This window comes from Dasypus novemcinctus, chromosome 6, assembly GCF_030445035.2.
Source record: "Dasypus novemcinctus isolate mDasNov1 chromosome 6, mDasNov1.1.hap2, whole genome shotgun sequence".
Classification (NCBI taxonomy): domain Eukaryota; kingdom Metazoa; phylum Chordata; class Mammalia; order Cingulata; family Dasypodidae; genus Dasypus; species Dasypus novemcinctus.
Genome location: NC_080678.1, coordinates 86,894,821 through 86,907,982, shown reverse-complemented (window position 1 = coordinate 86,907,982; position 13,162 = coordinate 86,894,821). Strand labels below are relative to the sequence as shown.

Sequence of the window (13,162 nt, the reverse complement as noted above, 5' to 3'; positions counted from 1 at the left end):
CAGTAGGGGCTCACCCACATTTTCCAAGTCCATCCAGTGTAAACACCTGGTCCCCAAATTCTGGGTGTCCCTGAATGGCAATGATAACCAGAGAGCCTCCACACGGCTAACAGATTTTTTTTTTAATTCCTCCCACTCCTTGCAGCTTGCTTGTTGTCTGCTCTCTGTTCATTCACTGTGCTTTCTTCTGTGTGTCTGTATATTTATTTTTATTTATTGCCCCCCCCCTTTGTGGTTTGCTTGTGTTGTCTGCTCTCTGTGTCCATTTGCTGCACACTCCTCTAAGATTTTACTTGTCTCCCTTTTAGTTGCGTCCCCTTGCTGGGTTGGCTCTCCACGGCATGCAGGCGAGCCTGTCTTCACAAGCCTACCACCATATGGTAAATGGGAGCCCAACTGACTGAGCCACAGCCACTTCCCTAAAAGATTATTTTTGCCTCCAAGACCACATCAGCAGCTCCCAGGGACCCCAGCCATTGGTTTAGGACTGGGTCCTGGAGTTGCACACTCCAGAGTTTCTATTCTGTCTCCATGTCTTCCTTCTAGAAGTGTCAACAGACCACTTTCAGTCCATGAGCCTCCTCCTCTCATTCTCTACAAAATAAGGGAAATGCCATTTACCCACAGTGTTGTCAGACACTCAGTCAGGGGCGTTAACTTCCTCCTTACACTTACCCCAGTCCAGGCCACAACTCACCTTCCTCACTCAAACTGTCAAAAATTTCATGGCCTCTGGTTTCAATATGGGTTTGGAATGTGGCCAGTTACCATATTCTCCACCAACCTATATCCTCACCATCATCTTCTCCAACTCCCACATGAATATGCGCCGGGCTCAGGAAATAAGGCACATTAGTTCCCTGGGGTTAAGAAGTCCACTGTGGTCCTGATAAGACTTCCACACCCACCTCTGGCCACATGCCAGCTTGAGGATATGCAATGTGTATACAAGGGCGATTTCTTTGGCAAGCTCAGCATACACTCCATTTTCATAATCCAGTAGCATCGTGGACTAGCAAATAAATAGACTGAGTGTGAGGAAGGGACCATGTAGAGCATCATTAATCCTAGGGTCTGATCTGGACCATAGACAACTTGAGTTGCTCACCCCCTCCCCTGCTCTCCAAGGATACCTAGAGGTACCTGTGCTTCCTCCCCTCTTTTAAGAAGCCAAATGAGAGCTATTTGGAGCAAAATGGTAAAATAGGAAGTATTAAAGAATCTTCCCTCCACCAAAAAAAAAAAAAAAGAGCTAGAAAAAGAGAGTGTAATTAACTAGGGGGTAACCCCAAAACCAGATCAGACATTCAGAACAACCATGGGGAGTTCAGGATGAAAGGAAAGACTGCCAAGAATTCAGTTTTTGTAATGAAGACTGGAAACCATGAGGTACTGCAGTGCTGGCAGTGGAGGTGGCACAGCTGTGGAAACATGTCATAGATTCTAAGAGTAGCTGGCTGTAGTCACTGTGGGCAGAGGAAACATCAGCCTCCAAAAGTCTGGCTGAAGGTCAAGGTCAGTTTGGGAAATCCTGAGACACCAGCACACATGCTAAGTTCAGTCTGGGCCCACTCATCAGTAGGGCGTTCTGGCCTCAAACAGCATCTGCTGGAGGTAAAGATCCAAGCATCTTTATATTTGGTAGGTATCTATGATGGTTAGGCTAATGTGTCAACTCAGCCAGGTAATCGTACCCAGTTGTTTGGTCAAGCAAGCACTGAGCTAACTGTAGTAGAAGGGCATTTATGGACTTTAGTCACCACTGACTTTACTGCATAGATAGCTGATTACATCTACATCAGTCAGGGAGATTTCTGTCAGCAATGAGTGACACTTTATCCAATCAGTTGAATGCCTTAAAAGGGGAAGTGATTCAGCACTCAGAGAGAATTTCCCAGCTCGTCTTTGGACAGCCAACATCTCTCAGAAACTCATCAAGGACCTCCATTGGACGTTCATCAGAGCCATGCTTTGCAGCCTACCTGTGGAACCTGGAGGTGTGCAACCCCACGGTGATGTAAGAGATTCTTATAAAATCGCATACAATTGACCGATATCTATTATTGGTTTTGTTTCTCTAGAGAACCCTGACTAACACAGTTTCATTTCTCTTTTTGTGTGTATTTTCTGGTGGATGGGTCATGAAGGACCTGCAGAGACACAAGCCTTGATTTTGGCTTTCCTGGCAACAATAGCTTCCAGCTTTCCACTGGCATCTACTTAGAGAATTAAGGGGTGGCAGACATTTTTGGAAGGGGTGGGGGTATGTTTTTTTCCTTATTATTCTACCCCCTCACTTTTTTGTCTTTTACTTGGTCTGGCAAACTGAGGAAGGCAATAGCTAGCCTGCAGAGTGACCATAATACTCAAAACTCAAAATGTCCAATTCTCAACCAAAAATTACAAAAATGCAAGGAGAGAGGAAAGTATGATTCATTTGTAGGAAAAATGAATTCAAAAGAATCTTTTAACAGAGGAAGCCCAGTCACTTGGATTACTAATCAAAGATCATAGATCAACTCTCTTAACAGGACAAATGAACTAAAGGAAACCAGGAAAACAATTTATTAACAAAATTATTATTTTAATCATGAGACAGAAATTATAAAGAGGAATCAAATAGAAATTCTTGAACTAAAATTATTCTAACATGAGGAAAATTCAATAGCATGAACAGACTGAAACAAGAAGAAAGGATCAGCAAACCAGAAGATAAGACCATTGAAATTATGCAAGTTGAGAAGCAGAAAGAAAAAAGAATGAAAAAGTGAAGAGAGTATAAGGAAATGGTAGGACCAAATCAAGTGTTCCAATTCATATGTCATAGGAATCCCAGAGGTAGAAGAGAAGAAGGGGAAGAAAGAATGCTAAAACAGATAATTGCCAAAAATGTCACAAATATGATGAAAGATAGAAATAAACTAATTCAAAAAGCTCAATCAACTTCATGCAAGATAAATTCAAAGAGATCTACATTAAGACACATTTTAGTGGAAATGGCAAAGCCCAGAGATAAAAAGAGAATCTTGAAAACAGCAGGAAAGAAGTGATATATCTTGTAAAAGGGATGCTTAGTAAGATTAACATTTGGTTGTTAATTCAAATATATGGAAGACAGAAGGCAATGGCATGAAATATTTAAAGAGTTGAAAGAAATAAATGACTGTCAAAGGAAAATAATATATCTATAAAAGTGCTCCTCAAATATGAGGGAGAAACTGTAATATTTCCAAATAAACACAAACTAAGGAAGTTCATTACAAATAGACATGCCTTATAAAAATGTTAAAGGAACTCCTTCACATTGAAAGGAAAGAACACTAGACATCAACTCCAAACTGTTTGAAAAATAAAGACCTGTGGTTTAAGTACATATATGGCTAAATGTCAATGTCAGTATTATTGTATGTGTCATTTGTAAATCCATCTTTTATTTATTATCTGGCTTAAAGTTCAAATGCATAAAACCAACCATAATGATACATTATAGAGCACACATGTAAAGAAGTACCTTTCAATAAAAGTAACATAGGGAAGGAGAGAAATAGGAAAAGGTTATGTGTAAACTATTGAAAATAAACTATAATAGATCTATTATGTCAAATGTGATCCATATGTTAATCACAAAAATGTCCAAAATATCTATACAAATGGAAATGAGAAGTGATTCAAAATGGGTCATGATAAAGGATCACCTTAGCAAAAAAGGTAGATAATAATGGAGCAAAGGAGGGATAAAAAATGTATGAGACATACAAAAAGCAAGTAGCAAAATGTTAGAAGTCTTGCCTTTTAAATAAATACATTACTGTAAATGAATTAAACACTCAAATAAAAAGGTAGAGATTGGCAGAAAGAATAAAGAAGCATGATCCAACTATATGCACTTAAAAGAGACTCATTTTCATTCCAAAGACACAAATAGGTTGAAAGTGAAAAAATGAAAAAGAATGCCCCAAGCAAATTATAACCCAAAGAGAGCTAAGATGGATATCTGATATCTTTCATATCAGAAAAAATATATGGTAAGCCAACACTCTTACAAGAAACAAAGATGGTTATTATATATTGATAAAAGAGTCAACTAAAAAAGAAGATATAACAATTATAAAACATATATGCACATAACAACAGGGCCCCAAATACATGAAGAAAAAGTAGAAAGAGCTGAAAGGAGAAATAGACAGTTCTATAATAATAGTTTCAACACACCATTTTCCATAGTAGATGAAACATTGAGACAGAAAATCAGCATAGAAATAGAAAATTGAAATAGCACCATAAACCACCTAGAATTAAGAGACATATATAGGGCAATTTACCCAACGACACAGAACACATACATCCTTCAAGTGCACATGGATCATTCCATAGGAAGACCATATGTTAGGGCATAAGACTTGTAAATTTTAAAAAATGGAAATCATGAAAAGTAACTTCTTGGAGCACAATGGAATGAAGCTAGAAATCAATAACAGAAGGATCACTGGAAAAATTATAAATATGTGGAAATTAAACTACAAACTCTTCAAAACCAGTGGGTTGAAGAAGAAACCACAGAGGAAATTAAGAAGAGATCTGATGCGGGGGCATTTTCAGGACTTGGAGTTGTCCTGGGTGGAACTGCAGGGACAGATGCTGTACATTGTATGTCCTGCCATGGCCCACAGGGTGGACTGGGGGAGAGTGTAAACTACAGTGTAAACCATTATCCATGTGGTGCAGCAGTGCTCCAAAATGTATTCACCAAATGCAATGAATGTGCCACGATGATGAAAGAGGTTGTTGATGTGGGAGGAGTGGGGTGAGGGGGGTAGGGGATATATGGGGACCTCATATTCCTTTAATGTAACATTTTTTAAAAATTAAAAAGGAAGAAAAAATAAATAAAATACTTAGAAAGAATTTTTAAAGCCAACATACCAAAATTCATGGGATAGAATGAATGCAGTGCTGAAAAGAAAATTTATAGCTATGAATTCCTATATGAAAAAGAAGAGAAAAATCTCAAATCAATAACTTAACTTCACATCCTGATGAACCGGTGAGAGCAAAATAAATTCAGTGTTAGCAGAAGGAAGGAAATAATTTCTATATTAGACCAGAGATTAATGAAATGGAGAATGGAAAACCATTTGAGGCAATCAACACAAATAAACTTGGGTTTATGATAATTTGACAAAATGGTCTGTATTTTAGCTACAGTGTCAAAGAAAAAATATGCAAATAACTAAAATCAAAATAAAATAATGCTGTCTTTACTGACTTTATAGAAATAAAAAGAATTAGAAAAGAATACTCTAAACATTTTATATCAACAAATTAGAGGGCCACGGTCAATTAGAAAAAGTCTTAAAAACACATCAACTACCTAAACTGACTCAAGAAGAAAGAGAAAATCTCTACAAATCTATAACAAATAAAGACACTGAATAAACAGAGCCGTCCACCAAAAATCCAGGAATAGATGGTTTCAATAGTTAATTCTACCAATATTTCAAGTACAAAATAACACCAATCCTTCTCTGATCCTTCCAAAGCATTCAAGAAGAAGGAACACTTTATAATTCATTCTATAAGGCCAGCATTACCTGGATACCAAAGGCTGATAAGGGAAGAAATTTACAGAGCAAGTTCCCTTGTGAATACTGATGCCAAAAACCTAAACAAAATGCTAGCAAACTGAATCCAACAGCATGTGACAAAAGATTGTACCCATGACCAAGTCGTGTATATATACCACTTGGTTCAAGACTGGTTCAATATATGAAAATCAATCCACGAATAGAATGAAGGAAACAAAAACACATGATCATCTAAATGGATGCAGAAAACACACTTGGAAAAAAACCCAGCATCCTTCCTTGATAAAACACTTAGAATTCTAGGATTAGAAGGGAAATTTTTCTTTATGATAAAGGTCAATTACTAAAAAATGACCTTAAATAAAAGGGTCAACTCAGACCAGCAGAATATCTCAGTCTACATATAATACCAGGAGTTAAAAATGCTTTTTGACCTGAATAAAAGGGAGAAATGGAAAGGACAAATGAGTTTATATGGCTATGGGTCTCCAAAAAGAGCCAGGAGGTTATCAGAGGGGTTGCCCTTATGCACACCTCAGCAGAGTCCCAGAGACAGATAAAGTAGATACAATCCCAGGTACTGGTTCTTCTGAGGGCTACAGACACCCACAGGTTCTATGGTCATGGCAGATGGAGTTCAGTGCCATGTCAGTTGGCCCTACTTTGGAGTTTATGTTTCCATGTGATGGAGCTGGACTCAGATGTGATCTTTGTCCACAAGTCTCTCCTGTTACTTTTACCGGAAATGTAGTTGGTGCTGGGGATTCAGGGGACCTGAATCTCTGGACTGACCATGTGATAGCCAGGCCCTGAGCCTCAACAGACTTGCAACTCCTACACTCTGGTTTATTGGACTTACCCCACTCAGCCAACAAGGAGGTGAAGAAGGTCAACCACCACACCAGGGAGCCAAGAGTGCCTACAACTGAAAGCAGGAGGATTGCATCCAGCATGCATGTGGAATCTAAGCCCCCTCTAGATATAGATGTGGAGTGGAAACAACCATTCTAAGGTCCACAGGATGGAGGGATAGAGTATGGATTAGAGTGGAATTACTGATATTCTATTCATGAACTATTGTGATTAGTAATTGAAGAAAATGTGGCATTGGTGTGGAGAAAGTGGCCATGGTGGCTGCTGGGGGTAGAGCGTGGGAGAAAGAGAGGTGATGTGGGGGCGTTTTTGGTACTTGGAGTTGTCCTGGGTGGTGCTGCAAGGACAGTTATCAGACATTGTTTGTCCTCCCATGGCCCACTGGGTGGACTGTGGGAGAGTGTGGGCTATGGTGTGGACCATTGACCATGAGGTGCAGTAGTGCTCAGAGATGTATTCACCAAGTGCAATGAATGTCTCATGATGATGGAGGAGGTTGTTGTTATGGGGGGAGGAGTGGGGTGAGGGGGTGGGGGGTATATGGGGCCCCATATTTTGTTAATTCAACATTAAAGAAAATAAAGACAAAAAAGAAAAAAGAAAAACTCACATCTAACATCTTGCTCAATGATGAAAACTGAAAACTTTCCCCTTAAGATCAGAAACAAGATAAGGATGCCCATTTTAATCATGCTATTCAATATTCAATATTGTACTAGAAGTTCTAGCCAGAACAATTAAGAAGGAAGAAGAAATAAACTGCATCCAAATTGGAATCAAGAAGTAGAACTATCTATTTTGCAAATGATGTTGTCTTTTAAATAGAAAAGCCAAGGGAATCCATGAGAAAACTACTAGAATTAACAAATTCAGCAAAGCAACTGGGTACAAGTTTAACACATTAAAAATCAGTTATGCTTCTATATACTGACAATGCACAATCTAAACACAAAAATAGGAAAACAATTCCAGTTATGACAGCATATAAATGAATGATATATCTAGGAATAAATTTAAGCAAGGATGTAAAAAACTTTTATAGTGAAAATTACAAAAGACCATTGAAAGATATCAAAGAAGGCATAAATGTGTGGCATGACAAAGCCCATGTCCATGGATTGAAAGAGTGAATATTGCCAAAATGTCAATTCTGCCCAATATGATCTATGGATCCAACACAATCACTGTCAAATTACAGCAGCCATTTTTGCAGAAATGGAAAAGCTGATCCTCAAATTCACATAGAACCGCAAGGAGCCTCAGATAGCAAAACAATTTTGAAAGAGAAGAATTAGGTTGAAAGAGTACCATTTTCCAATTTCAAAATACACTACAAAGTTACAGTAATCAAAACAGTGTGGAACTGGCCTAAAGATAATGCATAGTTGGACCATTGGAATAGAATTGAAAGTATAGAAATAAGCCCAAACATATATGGACAATTGATTTTGTACAAAAATGTCAGTAACACACATATGTGAAAGATTAGATTCTAACAAATGACATCATTAAAACCTGGATATCCCCTTGCAAAGGAATGAGGCTAGACTCCTACCTCATATCATATACAAAAATTGACTCAAATTGGATGAAGGTCCTAATTATAATGGCTAAAAATGCAAAGCTCTTTGAAGAAAGCAATCTTTATGATACACTATTTGGCTATGGAGCCATAGATATGATGCCAGAGTATGAACAACAAAAGAAACAATATGTAAGTTCCATTTCATGACAATTAAAACTTTAATTCATTAAGGCAGTATTAAAAAAACTGAAAATATTTTACAAAATGGGAGAATAGTGGCAAATCATATACTAATAAGGGTTTAATGTCTAAAATATACAGAAATTTTTACAATGCAACAACAGAAGCATAAAAAACTCAGTCAAACAATAGGGAAAATCTTGAACATACCAAAGAAGATGCACAAATGAAAAATAAGCATATGAAAAGAGCCTCTACATCATTAGCCAGTAGGGAAATATAAATGCAAACTAGGTTTAACTGGCCTTGACCAACCCACTTAGCCCCTCCAAGCCTCAGTTGCATCATCCTAAAAGAGGGGAATTGAACACACTCCCTCAGTTGGCAGGGACTAAAGTGTCCAGTATGTTGCTTAGCATGTAGTAAGTGCTCAGTTATTGTGATTTCACACACCCCTGGTGCCAGAGCTCCTCCTCCATCCCAGGCTGGGCTGTGCCCCCACTGGGCCAAACAGCAGAGCCTGGGAGAGCAGTAGGATGGCTGCCCAGCAGCGGGGAGCCCTCTGGACTCACTGCCCTTTCCGGAAAGACTAAACTAGAGAGGCTGTCATCCCCTCCAGATCCAGCTGTCCTCCAACCCTGATCCACTCTCCAAGGGGATGTCAACCAGGCGAGACCTGTCCAGGGTGTGTCAGAAGTCCCCCCACTAGGCAGAGGAAGGGATTCTCTTCCAAGATCTGCCTCCATCACTTGCTCCTGTGTCCCTCACTCACCCCTAGGGCCTCACCCCTCCCAGCCAGAATTGGATGGACACCCCCCTTTGCTCCTGTCCATTCCAGGGCTGTTTGGAGGATGAAAGAAGACAACACGGTGAAACCATAAAGTGCTCCAGCAGAATTGCCATTGGTTGCACTTCCATTACTCTTCAATGAATGCAAAGTTCACTGTCAACCCAACATGAGTTGAAGGTAGAAGCAAGACAATCTCTCCAAGGCTGACCCTGCACCTCCCTTTCCTTCTTTGCAAGGACAACCTCACAGGGGCCAGGAGGCACCTGAGCCACAGCCCAGGGGCCAAGGCCACAAGCAGACCTGCCAGCTGCTCCTGAAAGTGACTGTGAAGAAGGAAGCAAAGCCACCAGAAGAAGCAAAGCAAAGGATTTTCCAAGCACCAGAGACACTTAAAATACCCCAAGAAAGCCACGAACCTGCTTCTTTGGGACCCTGTAGAGACAGAAGTCTTCTAGACTAAAGATCAGCCCACTTGAAGGCCACTTAAAAGGAGGGACAGAAGCCTCAGAAACTTTGTGGTGGCTTATGTTCCCTTCCTTATAAAGAACTAAAAGAAAACAGAGTTTGACAGCCAAGAGATTTCAAATGGAGTCAGGAGGCCACACAGAGGTGACTCTTAGGCAGGTCTCAGGTGTCACAAACCACTGGAGTCTGCAAAGCCTCAGGCACAGGCTCCTCAAAACCTCAGGGACATCCCTACACCAAAAAGCAAAGTGCAATGAAAGGACTCAGCTAACTCCTAACATAAACCCGAACATCCTCCAACCACAGTCAACTTTTGTGCCCGTCTTTTTCTTTGAAATCTCTTGCTTGGAAATGCCACAACACAACACTACTTGGGGTGCTCCCTGAATCTCTGCTCCCCGAATTGCCATTCAAGAGCCCAGATGAACATCTTGGTTGCCTTGCAGCTTAGTCTATTTCTCAGTAGAAACCTCCAAAGGAAAAGTATCTGGACACAAAAGCCTGGAGCATCCTTCTGCCTCGGGAAACAAGGCGTTCCCAGAGCCACCTCTCTTGCGCCTGACCCCTGGACCTCCCGCAGCGTCCACAAGACAGGGGCTCCCCAGGCCCTGGACCCAGGCAGAACCCCCTGTGGAGCCTGGACCTGCTCCAACGACCCTCCCCCCCCCCCTCCGTGCACCAGGCGCCCCCAGCAACTTACTTGTCCAGGACGAAATAGAGATCCAAGGAGGGCTGGCAGGTTCCCAAATCCCCTGAATTCTGGAGCCACGCGCCCCTCCCGCTCCGAACGTGATGGGGTCTGCCCCCCGCGCTCAACACCTGCAGCTGCAGGAGCAGCAGCAGCAGCCATAAGGGCGCTGGCCCAGGCGCCCCGGGAGCGCGGCTCCCCATCCGTCTGGTCCCTCTGGGGGCCTGGAGCCAGGCCCAGCAAGTCCACCAAAGTCTCTTCCAGGCACTACCTCCGCCTCTGCGCGTGCTCAGCGGCCGCCGGCCCTCGCCTCTAGCCTAGACCCGCACGACCTCGCCACGCACCCACCCAGCGCGCCAAGCAAGACAGTGGCTGGCTCTGGGCACCAGCAGCAACTGCCTGCTCGCCCCCTTCCGCCGCCCCAGGGCCGGGGCCCGGTTATTACGATGGCCATGAGGCTGACGTGGCCACTTTGTGACCTGCAGCACTGCGGGGCTGTTCACAACAGCAAGGGGGAGTCACAGGATCTGTGCGGGGTGGGAGGGGCTAAATGAGGCGCCCCTTTCCCCCAGACCCTCACAGGGGGCCTCTAGGACCCTCAAAATCGCTGCGTTTTTGCTTAATAGCATATTACCACAAGGTTCTGGGTGTTTGTGGATGAGTACCCGGCACTCCCTCGCCCCCCACCCGCCCTCCCCACCCTGGCCTGGGAGCAGAGCCTGGAGGCAGAGACTGGGCTCAGGCATCTCTCTGGTCCTCAGTTACTGTCAATCCTGCGGGGGCCGCAAGTGGAACCCAGAGGGTGCTCGCAGGCTGAGGACGCCTCTCTCTCCTCACCCAGCAGGAGGCGGTCCTCCCCTGACCAGCTCCATGGGGAAACCGAGGCCCTGCAGGAGTAGCCAGCGCCGAAGGTCTGCAGCAGGCAGTGGGGGGAGGCGGGGCCAGCCACCGGCTCCCAGGGTCTCCCGACTCTCCCTTGGGGCTGCCTCTGGAGGGGTGGGGGGAGGGAAAGCCGGCTGGGGGAGCGGGAAGGGCCCTGGGAGCCCCCATCTGTCCTGAGGGGCCCTTTCTCCTGGAGAGAATGTCCCGGCCGGGCTGGCGCAGCCCGTTCCCCCGGGGTCCAGCTGAGACTCTCCTGGCTGGGAGGCGGAGCTGTGGGGACCCGCCTGCTCAGCGCCCCCGGGCCAGGGCCAGGCGCTGACAGGGCAGCGGGGCTACGCCCGCGGTCCAAGCCGGCAGGGAGGAGGGCCCGGGTCCCTCTAAGTGCACTGGGCTGGAGCTGGCTCTGGGCTGGGGGTGCAGTGACGGGGCACGGGCTCTTCTTTCACACCCGCTCGCTCAGCACTGCGACCACCGGCTGCTCCGGCTGCGGGCTGCGGGGAAGGGCCCCGTGTGGGGAGGAGGGGAGCCCCGCGCTCAGCCCTTATCAGAGCAGGAGCCGCAGGCCCTGGGACCAGCAGTCCCCACACCGTGGAGTCGGATGCCAGCGGCGCTGGGCCTGGTGGAGGCGGTGGTGGGGCCGCCCCGCGGGGCCGGGTGGTCCTTCGGGGCCTTTCTCCTCCAAGCAGCTTCCCGGGGAGACACGGGGTTCGTCCAGGGCTGAAGTGTTTGCTGAGGGAGCTTGAAGCCGCGTGCAGGGGCTCGGGGTGCGAGCTCATGTTGTTGAAGGGAGGGCCTAGGATCCCAGCTGCTGGTGGGAAGGGGCAGGCAGAGGGTGCCTGGAGCCCCTGGGAGAAGGCGTCACCCCATAATTTTACATTATATATTTAGTTCATAATAGCACAATCATACAGTATTTGTTCTTTTGTATCTGACTTGCTTCAGTCAACATAATGTCCTCCAGGTTCATCCATGTTGTCATGTTTCCACATTTCTTCTTATGGTTGCATACTATTCCATTGGAAGAATATACCACAATTGGTTTACCCATTCATCAGTTGATGGATACCTGGGTTGTTTCCAACTTTTAACAATCGTGAATAATGATGCTATAAACATGGGTGTGCAAAAGTCTATTTGTTACACTGCTCTCAGTTCTTCTGGGTATATACCTAGTAATGGTATTTCCAGGTCACATGGTAAGCCTATATTCGACATCCTTAGAAACTGCCCACCTGTCCTCCACAGTGGCTGTACCATTCTACATTCTAACCAACAGTGAATAAGTGTTCCTACCTCCAACACTTACAGTTTTCCATCGTTTACTAGTGGCCAGTCTAATAGGTGTGAAATAATATCTTGTAGTTTTGATTTGCATTTCCCTAATTGCTAGTGATGTTGAACATTTTTCATGTGTTTCTTCACCATTTGTATTTCTTCTTTGGACAATTGTGTTTTGAATTCTTTTGCCCATTTTTTAATCAGGCAGTTTGACTTTTTATTGTTGAGTTGTATGATCTCTATATATCATGGATATTAAACCCTTATCAGATATGTGATTGCCAAATATTTACTCCCATTGATTCAGCTGCCTTTTCACCCTTTTGAGAAAGTCCTATAAGGACAAAGTGTTTAATTTAGAGGAGGTCCCATTTATCAATTTTCTCTTTCATTGTTCATGCTTTTGGTATAAGATTAAGAAAGTATTACCTACCACAAGATCTTAAAGATGTTTCTCAACATTTTCTTCTAGGAGCTTTATAGTTGTCTCTTTTATATTTAGGTCCATGATCCATTTTGTTTTATTTATTTTTACAGTTTTTTAATTAAAGTGAATAGATTACAAAGAACATTACATTAAAAAATATTTTAAAAAACATGAGGTTTCCATATACCCCACTCCCCACCCCCCACCCCATCATTTTTGTAAATTATATATTTTTGAAGATATATACATCACACACAAAAAAGTTACATTAAAAAATATAAGAGGTAACCGTATACCCCCCAACTCCCACACCCCACTCCTCCCACACCAACAACCTCCTCCATCATTGTGGCACACTCATCGCACTTGGTGAACACATTTTGGAGTGCTGCTGCACCACATACATAATAGTTTACCTATAGTTCACACTCTCCCCCCATACATTCAGTAGGTTATGGCAGGATATATA

The 13,162-nt window shown here is 43.5% G+C and overlaps 1 protein-coding gene across 1 annotated transcript in view; it reads right to left on the bottom strand.

Moving 5' to 3' along the window:
* Nucleotides 1-10,411, bottom strand: part of LOC105746549 (anthrax toxin receptor 2-like) — a 51,154-nt gene extending 40,743 nt beyond the window's left edge. The window contains exon 1 of the mRNA XM_023590031.2: nucleotides 10,119-10,411. Coding sequence (XP_023445799.2) covers nucleotides 10,119-10,309 — 191 coding nt within the window. The 5' untranslated portion in view covers nucleotides 10,310-10,411. The remainder of the gene's footprint in view (nucleotides 1-10,118) is intronic.
* Between the last annotated feature and the right edge of the window lie 2,751 nt (nucleotides 10,412-13,162).